The sequence below is a fragment of the Ursus arctos genome, unplaced genomic scaffold, assembly GCF_023065955.2.
Source record: "Ursus arctos isolate Adak ecotype North America unplaced genomic scaffold, UrsArc2.0 scaffold_12, whole genome shotgun sequence".
Taxonomy (NCBI): Eukaryota; Metazoa; Chordata; class Mammalia; order Carnivora; family Ursidae; genus Ursus; species Ursus arctos.
The window spans coordinates 68426685-68446042 of record NW_026622786.1 but is presented as its reverse complement, the minus strand read 5'-3'; the positions used below and the strand labels follow the sequence as shown (position 1 = coordinate 68446042).

The following is a 19358-nucleotide window of genomic DNA, read 5'->3' as shown; positions in this document are numbered from 1 at the left end:
GTAAAACAGACATGAATCCTGACTGCAAAAACTTCACCGTCTAGGTTACCAAATGTTCAGGAGGTGTGCTTGGTTTGATTATTATCCTATTTCTCAGAGGAAAACACTTACAGGGAGGTAAAGTGATGTGGCCAGAGGAAAACCACCATTGAGAGTGCCAGCTGGGATTAGAATCAGGGGTCTCCAAACTGTCTGCCTCAGGTGCCTCTGCATCGTTCCCCACGCTTGTCCCAGTCCACCATTCAGCGATGTCCTGGGCTGACTATGCCAGCAGGCAGAGCACTGGCCTCACACTCAGGAGGCCCAGTCCAGGGCTGGCTCATGACATATGAAGCCAGCCAATCATACACCCTTCACCTCAGTTTCTCCTTCTGTAAGAGGAGTAATTGACCCTTTCCCAAGGTCCTCCCAGAAATGCTCATTCAGTCAGTCACTCATGCACTCAGCAAATGTTTCCTGAGCTCACAGGCTGGGAGGTCAAGGTAGAAAACTAACGCTGTATAGGAAAATGTGATAAGGCTGTACTGAAAGAATGAATAGTGGGCTGGGCCCACCCAGGAAGGAGACAACTAAAAACATGAGTAGGACCCTGAAGGGTGAATAGGAGTTCACCACGTGAAGAGTGCCAGGCAGAGGGATGGGCACTAAAGACTCAATAGGAAGATCAGTAGGAGAAGGAGGGGAAGAATGAAGGGGGGGTAAACAGAAGGGGGAATGAACCATGAGAGACTGTGGACTCTGGGAAACAAACTGAGGGCTTCAGAGGGGAAGGGGGTGGGGGATTGGGATAGGCTGGTGATGGGTATTAAGGAGGGCACATATTGCATGGTGCACTGGGTGTTATACACAAATAATGAATCATGGAACATTGCATCAAAAACTGGGGATGTACTGTATGGTGACTAACATAACATAATAAAAAATTATTATAAAAAAAGACTCATGGAGATCATATCAAATCACATCTGAGGGCGACAAGTTAGTGTCTCAGCCTCACTTTGCTCCTGATTCTCTTCCCCCAAGTCAACTCCAAGCCCATAATTCAGAGAGGAAAACAAGATGTTTTCGTGAGGAGTTCTTTGGAAGGCAGCTTTTCCTCCTGCCCTTTTCCTCACCATCTACCTTGTTATTCCTATGCCCTCCTCCTGTGGCCAACCTAGTGACAGGAGATTCCTTACACAACCCATGGGGCCACAGGTCTCTCCCTTTTTCTCTAAAATCTGGGATCTTATTCAGACTCAGAGGTGTGTAACCACGTTACCCATGCCCCTCAAATTTCCTCCACTTCTATGGTTACTTTCCTCCGCTCACTGGCCCAGGCCCAGCGCCTCTGTAGCCTGAGTCCTTTCCTTACTTGGCCCAGCACCAGCTTTGCACCTAGCACATGAGGGGCAGTTGTTGAGAGACCTTTGAAGTGGGACAGCTTGGGTTGCAATTCTGGATGTAACTCCGTGTTTGCCTCCTTGATTCCTCGGTTTCCTCTATAGAATTGGGTACATAATGCTTGGAAATAGTGAGCATTTACTGAGCACTTACTATATTCTGGACACTGAGCAAGGAATTTTATGTGGTTTCACCACAACAATCCTAAAATATAGATTATTTAAAAAAATTCTCCAAGTATCAGCATAAGGAGAATCGATCACATTTACAATTGCATCGAAAACCATAAGATACCTAGGAGTAAACCTAACCAAGGAGGTAAAAGAACTGAAGCTGAAAACTATAGAACACTTATGAAAAAAACTGAAGAACACACAAAGAAATGGAACGTAATCCCTACTAAAATACCGCCAGCATTTTTCCCACAGTGAGAACAAACAATCCCAAAATTTGTGTGGAACCAGAAAGACCCCGAATAGCCAAAGTAATGTTGAAAAAGAAAAGCAAAGAGGCGGGCATCATAATCCCAGACTTCAAGCTGTATTACAAAGCTGTCATCATCAAGACAGTATGGTACTGGCACAAAAACAGATACACAGATCAACAGAACAGAATAGAGAATCCAGAAATGGACCCACAGCTATATGGTCGCTAATCTTCAACAAAGCAGGAAAGACTATCCAACGGGAAAAGACAATCTCTTCAACAGATAGGTATGAGAAAACTGGACAGTGACATGCAGAAGAATGAAACTGGACCACTTTCTTACACGGTACACAAAAAGAAACTCAAAATGGAGGAAAGACTTAAGTGTAAGACAAGAAACCATCAAAATTCTAGAAGAGAAAACAGGCAGCAACCTCTCTGACCTCAGCCACAGCAACTTCTTCCTAGACACGTCTCTAAAGGGAAGGGAAACAAAAACAAAAACCTGAAGTATTGCGACGTCATCAAGACAAAGCTTCTGTACGGCGAAGGACACAATCAACCAAACTAAAAGGCAACCAATGGAACGGAAGTAGATATTTGCAAATGTGTTATCAGATAAAAGGCTACTATCTAAATCTATTAAGAACTTATCAAACTCCACACACAAAAAGCAAAAAATCCAGTCAACAAATGGGCAGAAGACATGAGCAGGTATTTCTCCAAAGAAGACATACAAGTGGCCAACAGACACATGGAAAGATGCTCAACATCACTCACCATCAGGGAAACACAAATCAAAACCACAATGAGATACCACCTCACACCAGTCAGAATGGCTAAAATTAACGAGTCAGGAAACAACAGATCTTGGAGAGGATGTGGAGAGAGGGGAAATCTCTTGCACTGTTGGTGAGAATACAAACTAGAGCAGCCACTGTGGAAAACAGTATGGAGGTTCCTCAAAAAGTTAAAAATACAGCCACACTACAACCCAGGAATTGCACTACTAGGTATTTATCCAAGGATGCAAGCATAGTTGTTTGAAGGGGCACGTGCACCACAATGTTTATAGCAGCAATGTCCACAATAGCCAAAATACGGAAAGAGCTCAGATGTCCATCGACAGATGAATGGATTAAGAAGAAGGGTATTATGGAGGGCACGTATTGCATGGTGCATTGGGTATTATACGCAAGTAATGAATCATGAAACTACATCAAAAACTAGGGGTGTACTGTATGGTGACTAAAATAATATAATAAAAAAAAGAAGTGATATATATAAATATATATAATATAATAAAAAGAAGTGATTGATATATATATGTGTGTATATAAATATATATAGGCATATTACACATATAGTATATATGTGTGTATATATATATGTGTGTATATAAATATATATATAGGCATATTATTCAGTCATCCAAAAGAATGAAGTCTTGCCATTTGCAAGGATGTGGATGGAACTACAGGGTATTATGCTAAGCTAAATAAATCAGTTAGTGAAAGATAAATTTAAATTTCATATGATTTCACATATGATTTCACCCATATGTGGAATTTAAGAAACAAAACAGATGAACATAGGGAACGGGAAGGAAAAAGAAAATGAAATAAAAACAGAGGGAGGCAAACCGTAAGAAACTCTAAACTACAGAGAACAAACTGAGGGTTGCTGGTGGGGAGGTGGGTGGGGGGATGGGCTAAATGGGTGATGGGCATTAATGAGGGTACTTGTTTGTTGTTGTTGTTGTTTTTAAATATTTTATTTATTTATTTGACAGAGAGAGAGACAGCCAGCGAGAGAGGGAACACAAGCAGGGGGAGTGGGAGAGGAAGAAGCAGGCTTCCAGCAGAGCAGGGAGCCCAATGCAGGGCTCCATCCCAGAACCCTGGGATCATGCCCTGAGCCGAAGGCAGACGCTTAACGACTGAGCCACCCAGGAGCCCCAGGAGGGTACTTGTTGTGATGAGGACTGAGTGTTATAGGTAAGTGATAAATCACTAAATTTTACTCCTGAAAACAATATACACTATGTGTTAACTAACTTGAATTTAAATCAATCAATCAATCAGTCAATCAATCAATCATAATCCCGTAGTCTCAGTGTCAAAAGTAAGGCACAAAGAGCTTAGCTGCCTGCCCAGGGTCACCCTACTGGTAAGAGGTGGAGCCAGCATCACACCCAGGCAGTGTGGCCCCAGAGACTTTCCTGTGAACCATTTGCTGAAAACCACCGTCCAGCCCACACGTGGTATCTCCCAAACTTTGCAGGGGACATTTCATGCTTGCTCTATTTGATCCAGCATTTCCGAGGAGCAGGAGTGTGTTTCAGGCATCAATCCCACATGTTGGCATACATGCCCGCCTCACTAGGTAGGGCCGTTTTTGTGAGCAAGTGTAGAGCACACCACGTGGCTAGATGCAGCAGTCATTGAATGCTCATGGAGAACTTTTTATGATGTGAGTAGAGCTTATCATAAAGTGACGAAAGCAGAATGCAGAACTGTCTGTAGAGCATGAGCTCAAGCCTTACTCCGCTGTGTTGGCATGGTCAACGTTTATTCACCAGTCAATTATCTTTCCCATTCATCTGGTATCCAGACACCCCAACCAAGGAGTCTTTGAAGGTTGTAACAGGGCAACCTGTGTCTTAGGTTTCTAAAGCATGGGACAGAGGGCTGTGCCTATTGATGATGCCCAGTGAATTCTTACTGCTTGACAAACAAATGGAGGAGGAAATCAGGATCACATTGGACCCATTAGATCACTGTCTTAAAGAGACCAGGTTCAGTTTGGGTTGCCACATTTTAAAGGGAAATGAGTATTTTTGTTCCTGGATGCTTCCTGGTTCCGTTAATGGGCCACAGGAAGGCAGAGGAGTGGCTGCAGTCAGTCCCCAAGGTGGCAGCTTGAAGTGATTACTCCTGTGGGTAGAGAACACCAGGCATTTCTGTTTCTGGGACTGATAATATTGGGTTGGATATTGATGCAATATACCATACCTTGTTGACTTTTACTCCTCTATAAAGACTGCATGGCCCAGGCAAAAGGTTTTCCATCCTGAATACTTGCTTGCTTTTCCCATCCAAGTGAAGGCACAGAACTCTCATGTTTATTCTTGGCTGGGGACCTTGTGTAGCAGGACTTTCTACCTGGAATGAGCTATAAGTGATTCTGAGGGAGTGAGGGCTCCTGACCCAGTAACCTGCCTGCTGTTGGCATGCAGTAAAGCTTCCAAAATATTGTCTCAGTACTTGCACAGGATTTCCATAGCACAGACATAACTACTGTACAATTTATTAACCTTAATTTACAGACAAGAAAACTAAGGCTCAGGGACTTAGTTGACTTTGTCAAGGTCACAAAGAAAGTAAATGTCATAGTTAGGACCATGACCTCAAATTTCTACTCCAGTTTTGCTAATGCCTGACTGCCATTTATTATGTATAATGCTTACTCTGTGTAGGCATGATGCCGATGCTTTCATATATGCTCTACCTACGTTTTTAAAGCACCCTGTCTTAGAGCACACACCACCCTCTGGATGATCTCCAACCTCATCTCAGGGCAAAGTTGACCAGGTGGCAGCTCTTGGAAGACACCACTATTTTCCTGCCCCACAGCTTTTGTGCTTGCTGTTTGCTCTACTGGGAATGCTGTCCCTTGCTCTTTGCACCGCCAGCTGCTTCTCATCCTCCGGGTTTCACCTCGAATGTCCTCTCCAACCAGGGGCCATCCCCGATCTCCCTGTCTAAGCAGAGTCTCCCTGCTAGTCTCACTCATAGCACTGTCTGCTTCCTTCTTGGCCCTTACTAGCATGTGTATTTACACTCCTTAATTGTTTAGTTGAATATAATCGGTCTGCCCCGTGGAATGAAAGGGTAGGACCAGGTCTGTTTCATGCCCTGAGAAGCCTAGACAGTGCCCTGCACATAGTAGGTCCCCAAAATGTGTGTCAAATGACATAACGGGTGCAGAATCGAGCAGATTACTACATTGCACAGCGAGCTGGTGTTACAACTCTCATGAAAACAGCTTTAATGCCGAAAGAGAGCTCTTTCTGGGAGCAGCATAGATAGAGGGCTGATGACAGGAACCAGATGGAAGCAGGTTGGCCAGCTTGGGGTTGTTGAGCTCACCCAGGCACAGCAAGAGGATGGCTTGGACTTACAGTGGTGTCTCTGGGGCTGGAGAGGTGGTTGAACCCAAAGGTGTATAGGGCTGAGACTGGCTGGGAGAAGGATGCAGGAGGAGGGAAGGATGCTCCCAGGGTCTGTCTGGGCAGCCCCCTGCCTTTGTTGATCAAGGATGTAGGGCCTGGCTGGTGACAGTGGGCTTCCGAGGGGCCTGGCATTCTGTCACATTTCCAATGCAGTAGACAGAGGGCCCAGACAACATTGTATCCTTAGCCCACCAGTTCTCCCATGCCCACCCACTCTGGCTTGGACAGTTCCTTGGCTTCCTGAACATCTATGAGCCTGACTTTCCTAAGGTTTTGTAGAATCGAGGGGGTCAGTGTTGGTGGGAGAGGGTGGGGCTTCCTAAGAGTAAAGGGCTCGGGCACCATGTGGAAAACAGTCCTGGGGACTGCAACAAAAGTTTGGAGAGCTAAGGTCCATGACTGTCCTATTTATCCACAAGCCTCCTCTGGGAATCTCTCAGTCTGTGCATGACCTGATCAGTCATCTTTCTCTTATAGATCCCATGATCCCAAAAGTGTTTAACTTCTTCCTCCAGTGGATTGGTGAGTGGACACCTACCTTCCCTGCTCTTCCCACCCCTGACCTTTGGTGCTGGCTGACCGTGATCCTCCCCTGCCCTTTCCTTCCCTGCTGTGTCCTTGCTCAGTCAGGCATCCCATCCACTGGACAACCTGGCCCTCTAGTCCCCTTAGTTAATCTGCTCAGTACTAAGACAGGGAGAACACAAGAAAGCTACTGGGTGGACAGAAAGTGGGGCTCAGATACATCATCCTTCTGGGTCTGTCAATTTCTCTCTGGACAGGCATCTATTCTACTGGGGTTTTTTTCCCTTTTATTTTTTTAATTTTTTTATTATATTATGTTAGTCACCATACAATACATCCCTAGTTTTTGATGTAAAGTTCCATGATTCATTACTTGCGTATAACACCCAGTGCACCGTGTGATACGTGCCCTCCTTAATACCCATCACCAGCCTATCCCATTCCCCCACTCCCTCCCCTCTGAAGCCCTCAGTTTGTTTCCCAGAGTCCATAGTCTCTCATGGTTCATTCCCCCTTCTGTTTACCGCCCCTTTCTTCTTCCCTTTCTTCTCCTACCGATCTTCCTATTCGTATGTTCCATAAATGAGTGAAACCATATGATAATTGTCTTTCTCTGCTTGGTTTTGTTTTTCTGGTGGAACTCCGACTAATATAAATTTTGGTACCAAGAACGATTCTAAAGGAACAGAATCTTAACAAGTTTTCTGAATTGGTTCTGGGTCTCATGAATTGGTTCTCTAATAGGATTATTTGGAAAGGGACTGATGACTCTATTCCCAATGGTAAAGAGGACACTGGTAACCCAGGGCCTGGTGTTGCAATACATAAGACATCACCATTGGATGCTGCTAATCAAATAATTGCAAAAGGCAAGGCTCTGATGACCATGTGTTTGATGCCTTAAAACATGTTAGTCAAACTAAGGAGCATAAGAAGATTGACTGGATGTCAGCGTTATACTGGAGAAAGTGGGAAAAGGAAAGAATAATGTGGAGGATTCAAATTCTCAGACCAGGGGCACCTGGGTGGCTCAGTCAGGTAGGTCTCTGCCTTAGGGTCAGGTCATGATCCCTGGGTCCTGGGATTGAGCCCCACATTGGGCTCCCTGCTCAGCGGGGAGTCTGCTTCTCCCTCTGCCCCTTCCTCCACTTGTGCATACTCTCCCTCTCTCTCTCTCTCTTTCTCTCTCTCCGTCAAATAAATAAAGTCTTTTCAAAAAAACCCCAAAACAAATTCTCAGACCAAAAAAGAAATAAATGACCTGAAAGCTTCTATGTCTGCATTGAAGATCACTCTGACCTGTAGCCACAGGCTTTATTTAGCCAGGCCTCAGATTTCTGAAACCAAACCCAGGTGTCATCCTGCCTGTGTCTGAATTATCAGCAAACTGAATTCCATATCTCGAAGGGTGTCATCTGTTACAGTGAGAACTATGAGAAATAGGAGTCTGATGATTGGAACAGGGACATATGGGAAGATCCCCATGAAGCTGGAGGCATCAAACACCTATATTCTACTGAGTCTTCTTTGCCAGTTGGGGAGTATATCCATTCCAGCTAGGCATTCCAGAACCAGAGAAATAACCTCAGGAGAGGTTTGGGTATACAGCACCAGCTAGGTGGCAATAACTTGCAGCATTGAAGGAAGGCCCTCCAGGAGGCTGTATAAGCTTTTCATCAATGTCCAATACATGGTGCGGTTTCTCGCATAGCCAGGATTCACCCATCCAGGACTCTAGGGATGGAAAGGGGAGCAGCACCACTCATTACTAACCCTAGTGTTCTGATTAGCAACATTTGGAGTACTTATCACTGCAACCTTATGCTCTGCTGTCCTAGTGGTCTTACTTCCAAAAGTAGGAGTGCCTCCACCAGGAGACACAGGAATGACTATGTGAAGATACCTCCTGGCCACTCTGGGCTCCTCATGGGTCTAACTCAGAAGCAGTTACTGTACTGGGTCGATCCTGATTTCCAAGGGGGAAATTGGCAGTTTCCTTACCAATGAAGGTGAGAAAAGATATGCTCGGAATGGAGGAAATACATGGGGCATCTCGTAGGACTACCCTGCCTTGTCATTAGAGTAAATGGAGAAATGCCACAGCCCAATTCAGGCAAGATTAGTAATGGCCCAGATCCTTCAAGAGTGAAGGTTTGGGTCATGGCACCAGGCAAAAACCCACAACTGGCTGAGGTGCTTTCAGAGGGCAAAGAAAATATGGAATGGGTGGTGGAAGAAGGGGGTTATAAATGCTAAGGATGGCTATGTCACAGGTTATAGAAATAAGGAATGTAATTATTTCTAGCATTTTCCTTATTTGTTATGAATATGATTATGCACGTGTGCACATGTGTGTCAGATTTTTTCTTCTTTTTCTTATATCCTGCACAGAAACCATAATGTGTGATACTAATAGTTAACTCTGTACCACAGCATTTAAGTCAAAGGATTTCAGGGAGGAGAGAGAATACCCTCCAAAGATTTTGCTTTGTTGTTGGGGAAAAGGATCAACACACTTTCAATCTTAAGAAGGTTAGTTGGTAGAAGTGTGACTTTACTACACGTAACTTGCAGATTAAGTATGGTTTAAGGGAATGTGTGAATGCCAAGAGGACGAAAGGAGGACTGTGATGTCTTGCTTTATGTGTCAACTTAGATTGGCTGGACTCCCGATGGTTCAATTAAACAAAAGTCTAGATGTTGCACTAAAAATTTTATGGATATGGTTAACATCTGTAATCAATCGCATTTAAGAAAAAGATGTTTCCTTGATGAACGGGGAGGCCTAATCCCCTCGTTGAATAGCCTTAAGAGCAGACTTTTAGAAGATGGAAAGATGCAGGAGAAGAGATTCTCCCTTAGAGCTTCTGTAACAACTTGGTTGCAACCCAGTTAGACCCATTTAGGATTTCTGATCTCTTAAACTATAGGATCACCAATTGTGCTCTTTTAAGGAACTAAGTTTGTGTAATTTGGTAAAGCAGCAAGAGAAAACATTACAGGAACACACATGCAGGCAGGAAGAACAACAACAGGGAGAGGGCAGACAGCCTGGGGACAGGCAGCTGATCATGATTTACATGGAGAGTCAGAGCTACAGCCAGGTGGGAGAAAGGAAACAGGCAAACATGTAGGAATCATGGCAAAGGGTGAGACAGAGAAGGGAAGACAGTCTGATGCACAAGAGGAGAGTAGGGAGGCTGGCAGGTGGGCAGAGTGAAAGCAGGAAGTGGGCAGAAGACAGCAGACAGGAGAGACTGACAGGAAGACAGGATGGCAGGCAGGAGTCCCTCAGGGCTCATCCTTGTCCCCACAAGGGTTAGAGGAGCTTCCTGAGGTGCAGGTGGATCCCATTCTTGGACTTCAACACGATTCTTGGAAAGGGAACGGGGACCCTGAAAGGATCCGGAGCCAGCTCAAAGCGGAGCAGGGTCAGGGCCACCGCCACCTTCATCTCGTTCATGGCAAACTGCTTCCCGATGCAGTTCCTGGGTCAGGGAGGGAAAAGGATATGAGGAGGAGCCTCAAACCCCCTGCCAGGATCAGCACATTCAGGGTTTTCTGCATGGGCCCAGCCCAGATCCCCTTTCCCCAGGACACACACACATCTCTAGCCTACCTAACCTTGCTTGTTTCACGCTCTCCCCTTGACCCTTGACAAAGCCTACACTCTTCCAGGATTACGTCCTACTCCTACCTCTATTCTCAGTAGGCCTGAAACCCTGTTAGAAGAAGGTCAGCACCTGGAGCCTTGGGGCCAAGTCAAGAGATCACTAAAACAGTTAATTATTAAGTTGTTTGTTCTCTGCACAAGCCTTTTCCGGTTTCACAATGTGGAGACCAGGACAGGGCACCGTAGGGGATAGGATGGGCCACACTTCAGGCCCTAACCATCTGGGGCACACAGGGATCCAGATCCTCAGAGAAAGGACAAGGCAGAGTTGGGTAAGGAAGTCAGAATGGCAACAGGGAAGCTTTCTGCAGGGGCAGAGCCTTAGTGACACTCAGTCTGCTGTGCCATCTGCCTCCAGACTGCCAGTCTGGGTCCAGACTCCTGCCTCCCCCTCGGCCCCTCAGCCAACCAGCTGCTGGAGCCTTCCAATTCTACTACAGAAATGTCCCTGCCTGCCATCCCTCAACCTCCTCACCTGGACTTTTCTGTCTTCTGCCTCCACTCCCTCCCTGAATTCCCAGCCCAGCTCAGAGCCTCCCATGCCCTCCATCACAGGTCTGACATGTCCACACGCCTCAGCTGGCATCAAAGTCCTCTCTGGCTTGTTGGCTCACTCACCTGTCACCTGTTCAGCTCCTCCTCCCAGCTCAGCTCCTGCTGAGGAGGTCCCAGAGAATGCCCACCCTCCCCCTCTGCTTGCCACATGCTCAAGGCTAAGGCAATGCCAGGCTGCCCTCCCACTTGTCCCTGCTGGCTGTGCCTCTTCATTCCTGGACCCTGACATCACCATAATATTTTACTCAAGGACATATCACTTTCCAGAACAGGAAAGTGCCAGGAACATGGAGCTTCCTACAGTGGGGTCAATTAGTGAAGGAGAGAAGAAAGGAAGAAAGAAAGAAAGAAAGAAAGAAAGAAAGAAAGAAAGAAAGAAAGAGAAAGGAAGGAAGAAAGATAGATGTGTCTTTTGAGTGGAGGCATTTATTTCTTGACTGTGAACTCCTGGAGGCAAGGGCAGTATGCCATCTCATAGCAGAGGACTTGGCACACAGAGACAGGCTTAATAGGCAGTCTTATAATTGAACATGTTTATTGAACTGAAAAAAAAAAAACCCTGAATGGAATAAAATATGCATGACCATTAGTTCTGAGCTAGGAATTGAACTGTCTACCCCTCTCCTGTCTCAACTGGCAGCCATAGGACTTGCACCAATATCTAGGAGAAAGGACTCAATCCCAGGGAGAAATAAATCCTGAAGCCAGCATCTGGAAGAATAATTTGCTTAAGGATGTTGTGTGAAAGTGGATTCAAACTTAGTTTGTGAAGGATTGACAGATTTCTGTATTTGGAAAAAAACCTATTTTTCAAGTAACTACTTACAAAGTTTACTGCGGTTACTATTTATAGGACACTTTGAGCAGCACTGGAGGATTTCAGAGCAGCCACTCTGGAGAAAAGTCATCCCACTGAACAGCCACTTCAAGTGTGCTTTACATTTTACAGACCAGGTAACGTTCAAATGCCATGTGTCATATACAGAATAGTGCGTTTTCTCTCAAAAGCAATTTAATGTCTTCATTTTTATATATTTGCCCATTTGGATGATTGGACTCTAAGTGTAATATTAAGGCATGTGGAGCCCAGATCATATGTGATGATTGGAGAACTGGGAATTTGTCAAGTGTACATAACCATTACCATGGAGTCAAAAATTCTTTTGGATAGATGAAAATATAGTGGCAACACAGATTAGTCAAGTACTTTATGAAGCCCTTAAGAGACTGTCGGAAACCTTCCTGTGTATGGCTTAAATATTTGACACATGCAGGTGGCTGAGGATGGAAACACCTGCATTGCAGTCAATGGTGCAATGTGGGGGCAGAATGGGGAGTTGAGTAGTACAGGCTGGTTGAGAATGTGTGCAAAAGAAATCTTTTGATTCCATCCTGACTTTGACATCAACAACTCTTGAAAATTACATGTGAGAAAATCTAATTCTGTGAAGTCATACTCATAAAGTGAAGAAATCACAAGAATACCCTGAGCTTTTGAGCACCCACTGACACTGAATTGTGGCTGGAGACTGGGTAAGAGCAATGGGTCAACGTCTCCATGGCATGCCGTGATTACCAACTTTCTTTGTCAGAGACACACATCTCTTTCCCAGCAAACCAACATGCCAGGGCATATTTTCAGACCCCACAGAAATGTAGGAAACCACAAACATCAGGTATGTACCCAGGAAACAGCCCCCCCCCCCCCGTCCTGGTACAAGTGCCTCACCTTGGTCCTCCTGAGAAGGGCAGGAAAGCATGGCTGTGTTGTGAGGAATCTGGTGCAAACCGAGAAGGGTCAAACACCTGCAGAGGGAGCACCAGGGCCAATACAGGTGTGGTCAAGCCCCTCCTTCCAATCATCCAAGGGACAGCACACCCAAAGGTGGGAGAGGAGGAGAGGTTGGTCTGGAGAGGTCATCCCACCCGCTCCTCCCAAAGCTATCATACCTCTGGGTTTGGCCACACCTTTGGGTTGTGGTGAAGGGCATAAAAGGAGGGTGACACTAAGAATCCTGTGGGACAGAAGAGAGAAGACTGATCATACATGCCTGTGGGGCCCAGGTGCACCCACGCGCCACTTGGAAGCCACTACGAGAGCCACTTCTCATCACTGTGAATAGAATGATAGAGTTGACGGAGGTGTGGGACAGACATGGCACAGAACGTGTGCTCCTGTGTACAGATTAGTTGATTAACCATGACCAGGCTGAGAAGCAGGAAAGAACTCAACTCAAGCGACAACTCACATTTATCAAGTACCATCCATGAGCCCTTGGGGAATATGCATGAACTCCTCCATCTTCACAACATGTGAGGCTCACATCTCCATTGTTTCCATGAGGCACTTGAGCCTTGGGGAGGCTGAGCAACGTGCCTATGACCACCCAGGTAGGATGTGGCAGGGCTGGGATTCAGAGCAGGGAGGAGCCAAAAGGTGGCTGCCAGCCATGGCAGGGATCTCAGATCTGGTCATCAGCTACTCTGCCATCAACCTGAGGGCTCCCTGGAGACTGGACCATCTAAGCCATGGCAGTGAATTCTCTAACCTCTCTCGTTAGCCTAGACCTTATAAGGAAAGACCACATCTCTCCCTGCCCCATCTGATTGTCTCTCAAGCATTCATATCTCAGGAAATTAGAATATTAGGGTAAAACCCAAAGTCACATTCAGAGGCTGTCATGTGTTTATCCCTTGAGCTTTTGCTGGATTTAAGCTCTGTGCGAAGCACATCATAGACCTCATCTGAACAACAAAAGAAATGCTGATTTTCTTGAGGGGGGAAATGAGTCTCAGACATACACAAACTGCCCCAGAACATGAGGATTTCTGGCCTCCCGCGCATTCCTGCAGAGTGCCTATGGAGTGAGAGTGGCAAAGTTCACACCTTTGGGTAAGGAGCGTCCATCAGGGAAGGTGATGGGCTTGCTGAGCTCTCTGCCAACAGCTGGAACTGGTGGATAGAGTCGCAGTGCCTCCTTGATGCACATGGTGGTGTAGGGCATCTGGTCCAGGTGGTCCCTAAAACAAAGCTATCCTGAAGGGCCGGCAAGGCCCTGGTAATCAGGGAATTCTCTAGTTGAGGGGGCAGGGCCCTCCCATCTCATGAGAACTCACCAGGTGATGGAGGCGCCATCCCCCAGGAGGCTCTGGACCTCCTCCCGGCACCTTTGCTGATGCTCAGGGTGTGTGGCCAGAGCATAGAGGATCCAGGAGATGCCACTGGCTGTGGTGTCATGGCCCTCAAACATGAAGGTGTCCACTTCCGCACGGAGGTCCTTGTCAGAGAAGCTGTTCCCGTTCTCCCTCTGGGAAGACACGGAGAGAGGGCAGGGTTTGAGCTTGCCCTCTCTTCCACACTTGTGGGCAATGCCTCAGGCCTCCCACACTCACTTGGGCAAAGAGGAGGATGTCCAGGAAGTCCAAGTGCCTCTTGCTCCTGACCTTGTCCAGCTCTCCCTCCTCCTGCAGCTGAGCCTTCCTCATCTTGATCACTCGGTCTGTCCAGTACAGCATTCCCAGGCAGAGCTGAGAGCTCTGGGTGCCCAGACACAGCCACCCACCATAGCCCACTTGCTCCCTGTGCCCCAGGCAGGGTGCCAGGTGGATCAGGAGGAGTGTGGGAACAGGTGTGTTTGTTGGGGTGAGGGTCTAGTGCCAGGTGCTAGCAGGTCCTCACTCCCCTCAACAGCACAGCCCAAGGAGACTCTGCTTGATTGCTGCTGGCAGGGGCTCTCATTCAGCCCTCACCCATGTGGTGACACATGTAGGTTCCTGCATAGCACCTGGCACCATAAGACCTGCACCAGGAAGTACCCGAGATGGGTGTGTCCCAAGTCCTGGAGGGACAGGACCTGCCTGAAGGGTTAGGGCCGATCCCTTTGGGATGTTCCTGATGAAGGAGGGGAGCTGCCCAGAGAGCAGAGTCCAACCTGTGTGTTGATGGGCAAGCTGGCAGGCCCGGTGGTTCAAGCGGCCTTCAGGGGTCAGCCTGTAGATGATGTCTTTCTGGTAGAAAACATTCCTCATCCGGGAAAACACCAGGTTGTTCAGGTCCCGAGTGGCCTGAAGGTAGGACTGGGAGTTCCTGAAGGGGGAGGATGCAGAAGGGACTGGATGGAGGGAGATATCCGACCTGGAGTGGAGTGGGTCTATGGGTGGAGGGTTCCTCAATCAATGTGACAGACAACACCAGGCATTTGTCATGTCATTCTTACTTCCTTGAGACCCCCAGCCCTTTATGAGGGACATGGGCAGCCAGCATCTCCCTGTGGCTGGGATCAGGTATCTGTCTAATGAAGGTTGGGTGTGGGCTGAATTTGGCTGTGGCCTAGGGCTCTCTGCAGAATGTGGCTCTTTGGGCTGGTAAACATCCAAGCTGCCCTAATTGCCTCTCGGATAAGTCCGCACTAGTCGGTAGAAACAGGACCCTGCTGCAGCTGAGGATTTCACTGACCTGTCTGCCTGGTGGTTGCCCTGGTAGCTGAAGGCACACTTCATAATGGTGTCCAACGTCATCAAGGAGATATGTCCAAAGATCTCCAGAGATGAGTTCTGGCTGAGGAGCTCTTCCCATTTGTCCTGTGGTAGAGGGACACATTACATCGGTCTTTCTCTACTCCTCCAGAAGGCCCATGCTGACAAGGCTAGACTCTCTCTCTGCCGCTTCCAAATATTCTGATGAGATGCCCTCACTCTCTAAAGCAGTTGTGTTTCATCAGTTTAGGACCATATAGCCAAATGTTTGTAATATGGTGTGTGTTTTCTCAGTGTATACTCTGATAACGTTATTATTTAATTGTTATTTAACTAACCATGATCTCTTAGAGTGTGACTGAGGAATAAATGTGGTGATAACCACCTTTTAGCAGACCAGAAAACATTGTGTGTCAGGGGATTAAGGGGCTCTTTTCTGTCCTCGGGTTGATCTACACATGAGAAACGGGTGAAGTTCCAATTTAGGGAGCAAGAGTCAAGGCAAAGGAAAGGTCAAGGGGCCAGTACTGGGGTTTCTAAAGAAGGGATATCAGGTACTTTCAGCTCCTCTTGTTCAACAAATGTCAGCTGACACAGTGAGTGAGAAATAGGGTCATGCTCAGAGGTGATGCTATGGAAGGACCCCGCCCTGGAGGTGGAGACCTGGTCTCCATTTCACTCCATGGAGTGGCTAAAATCCAACAGAAGCCTTCAGCCCCAGGCCAGAGCCCACCTGAGTGACATCCTGGGATGTACACCCTGCCACTGAAGCTGCTACAGACCAGGCCAGCCAGGGGCACTTTGTCCTGTTGTCCAGGGGCATTGACTACTCTCCCTGTCCAAGCCAAAAACATAGACGTGGGAGGAGAAAGGACCCTTTATCCACCATGACTGTGTCTTCTGTGGGCAATGAGCAAAGAATGGATGAAAGCAGGTGCCTGGGTGCTTTCGTGTTCCATCCATCCTCAGGGAGCCCTGTCTCATAGTATGGTATAAGTGGGTGATTCCAGGGGCCGTGTCTAATGGATGTCTGAGGGACACAGCTGTCTGAGTGTGGACTTTGTGAATTGTGCTGTGGGTGTGAGTGTGCAGGTGAGCAGGGCTTGAACTTACCAGCATCACTTGGACAGAGTCGGCCATGAGCCCCACGTAGGGTTTCAAGATGTCATAGTGGAAGGCTGGGGTCAGCATCCGCCGGTGTTGGAACCATGTTTGCCCATTCAACAGGAGCAAACCATACCCTGGACCACAATGGGTGTGTGTGGGGGGGAAGGAACCTTCCAAGAGTTATATGGGGACAACTGGGGAAGAACCCAGGGTGTCAGAAGAAGGGCATCCTGGGCAAGGCAGGAAAGGGCAGTGTATGTCAGGAAGGGGACTTCTGAATGCCTGTTGCACAGCTGTGAGATTGAGGTTGAAACAGAGCAGGGTTGGGTAAATGGAGGACTTCATTGAAAAGTTAGTCTGAGATCATTACCGAGGACTGAGATGTGATGACGGAGAAGGTGAGGGGCAGGAGGGCTCCCTACCATTAAGAAAGTGTGAGGTTTTTATCTGAGGAAGAGAGAGGAGGCTCGATTTAGAGCTGAGTGGACTGACCATGGTCCTGGTCACCTCTTATTTAATCTGGGCCAAATGGATATTTGTTGGCAAGCCTAAGCAGAAGGTGGACCGAAGTCCTAGTTAAATATACTTACCTATCCAGGGAGCCATGAATCTGTAGGAACCCTCAGACTTTGGGTCTGAAAGTAAGAAGGGCCTTACAGGTTAACTGGAGGCGACCAACGAAGGCAGGCTGCCCCCCAGAGGTAGCTGTGGTGCAGACCATTGTCTCTCACCCCTTCCTGATGATTGTCAGCTGGCAGTTTGTGTCAAGCCACCTTCCACTCCCTTCCAACCTGGTCTCTGTTTCTTTCCGGATAGACACTGTAGGCTCGGGGAGGCAGATGCCAAGTCCCACAGCAGAGCCCCACTGGATCGGGTAAGTAGATCCATAAGAAACAAAGGCTCTGTTTTAGTGCCAATGAAAAGACTGAATCTCTGGTGTTTTTATAAATTGTGGTGGCTCAGGCATCCCATTACCCAGCACAGACAACACTTAGAAGTGCCTAATCAAAGTCATCTTGTATAGGAAACTGTCTTCCAGACCAGGAATCCTCTCAATTTGGTTTAGAAGGGAAGGAAAGAAGACAGGCAGCAGAGAAGGAAGAGGAGAAGAACAGAAAAAAAGAAAACGAAGAAGAAGAAGAAGAGCAGAACACAACAGAAAAGAAATAAAAGAAATAAAGCAGCCCAACAGGGCTGTTTCAACATTCAGTTTAGATAACAATCTGGCCTTCTGCTGGCTTGTGGACTGGGAGGGTGGTAGGTAGAGGGTCAGGGATCAATGGCTGAGCCTCCAGTGTCTTGTGCTACTTCACAGATCCCTGGGCATGTATCCAAGAGGGAAGAGCTGCTTGAACAAGTATGAGGGTGTCCTCTCACCAGACCGCCCCAGGATCAGTTTCATGTAGTCAGGGTCATAGATCATGAGCTCCACCTCTGTGCCCCATAGCCAACGAGGACAGGCACATGGGAAATTCTCTACCCATTTCAGTAGCAGTTGCAGTTCCTCTTCTTTTTGCAACTGTCACCAAAAGAAAGAGAAAACAATAAGCCCTTTCTTCTGGTTCCAGGGCTACGGCTGGGGTAAGGGCAGGATGGGCATAGGGAGAGAGATCTGGATGTATCAGCACAACTAAGTGTTCAGAGCTGTTTCTTATGACCTTGGCTCTGATCCAGACTTTCCTGGTTGTCCAAGGTTTGTCCTAGGCCAGGTTCTGTCCCATTGTCGAGTCGAGTTAGTGGCCGTCACAACCAACAGCCTACAGAAGGTTGTCAGGAATTAACTCCATGGTGTAAAAAGTACTGGAAGTCATTAGTACAACATTTGCATGAAACACGTATGACAACTTTTATCACATGGTAAGCAATTTTGCCATATAATTTTATTTGGGGCATTAAATGGATTATATTTTTTAATTTAAGTTTGCATATTAATTTTATTTTCCTGACAGACAGATTAAGAGGCCATGACAGTAGAGGATAATTAAAGTGTGATGGAGGGAAGCCCAAGTTTCTGGGGAAGATTCGGGTACTCCGAATTGACCATTAGAATCCCTTCCTCATGCATTTGTTCATTCATCAAATCATCACTTACCACAACGATATTGGGTTACGTGGGTCATTGGACTACAACTGCCCAGTTGACACCGACCACTTGTTGAATTCATAAACCCTTGATGAGCCCGTCTACATGTGGGCTTTCCCTTTGCCCTGGGCAGCCCTCATACCCAGCCAGTGCTGGCACCCAGGTAGTGTTGGTTGGGTGGTTGCTGCCTTCCCCAGCCCACTCTTCCCTTCCACTCCCCAGTGCAGCCCCTTCTTACCTCCTGCTTGTGTCCAAAGAGCCAGTGGGAGGGAGGGGATGGGAACTCCTGGACTGCTTTGAGCAGCCTCTGCCTGCGCAGGTAGAGCTGTGCTGCCTTGAGCAGCAGCAGAGCCAGCCCTAGCAGGGAGGCCACTTGCAGGAGCCCAGAGATGCTGCCCAGGGGTCCGGTGATACTCAGCACAGAGACACTCATGGTGAAGGGGCTGCAGGATCGCTGACTCTTCGTGACTGTCCCTGACTGTTGCTGACCTCCCCTGAACATCCCAGCCCAGTCAGTCAGGGGAGGATTGTCCTGCCAACCTGGAGGGAGGGTGAAGGGTGAGGGTGGAGTTTGGACGGGATTTCTAGAGTTCATTAACTGTGAGGATACACCTTGGGAAACTGTGGGTTGAAAGCTTTCTCAGTCGACAGTGATAATGGCCGGGCACATTCCCACTTGCTCTTCTCCCTGTTATTCATCAAATATTTCAGGAGCACCTACTCTGTGCCAGGCGGTGTGCTATGTGCCAGGACACAGCTGCCAGTAAAACAGACATGGATCCTGACTGCAAAAACTTCACCATCTAGGTTACCAAATGTTCAGGAGGTGTGCTTGGTTTGATTATTATCCTATTTCTCAGAGGAAAACACTTACAGGGAGGTAAAGTGATGTGGCC

At 47.3% G+C, this 19358-nt stretch overlaps 1 protein-coding gene and 1 long non-coding RNA gene across 5 annotated transcripts; one reads left to right on the top strand and one right to left on the bottom strand.

Moving 5' to 3' along the window:
• Positions 1-3610: 3610 nt before the first annotated feature.
• LOC130543469 (uncharacterized) lies at positions 3611-13233 on the top strand. Its single transcript, XR_008958839.1, has 4 exons — positions 3611-3806; positions 6521-6565; positions 8960-9100; positions 11650-13233. It is a non-coding gene; the product is annotated as an uncharacterized LOC130543469 (long non-coding RNA).
• On the bottom strand, positions 9267-18985 carry LOC130543468 (cytochrome P450 4A6-like). 4 transcript variants are annotated; one of them, XM_057310664.1, is made up of 12 exons: positions 18701-18985; positions 17757-17898; positions 16970-17014; positions 16386-16549; positions 15253-15377; positions 14729-14883; positions 14190-14296; positions 13914-14104; positions 13684-13817; positions 12848-12909; positions 12526-12602; positions 9267-10056 (listed from the first exon to the last, which is right to left on the bottom strand). In XM_057310664.1, exons 1-12 carry the CDS (start codon positions 18962-18964, stop codon positions 9888-9890), a joined length of 1635 nt encoding a protein of 544 aa, XP_057166647.1. In that variant the 5' UTR covers positions 18965-18985; the 3' UTR covers positions 9267-9887. The 4 variants fall into 4 exon arrangements, with proteins under 4 accessions (XP_057166647.1, XP_057166646.1, XP_057166649.1 ...); XM_057310663.1 differs by lacking the exon at positions 12848-12909 and adding an exon at positions 12747-12811; XM_057310666.1 differs by having other exon boundaries at positions 16386-16513.
• Positions 18986-19358: the final 373 nt, after the last annotated feature.

Bases quoted from the DNA above. Each gene is read 5' to 3' on its own strand.
- LOC130543468 (XM_057310663.1), bottom strand. From the start codon at position 18,964: ATGTTCAGGGGAGGTCAGCAACAGTCAGGGACAGTCACGAAGAGTCAG. The intron at 16,550-16,969 runs GTAAGTATATTT...AACTCTTGGAAG, and splicing joins ATTCATGGCTCCCTGGATAG to GTTCCTTCCCCCCCACACAC. The intron at 14,297-14,728 runs GTTGGACTCTGC...TGTACTGGACAG, and splicing joins GCTTGCCCATCAACACACAG to ACCGAGTGATCAAGATGAGG.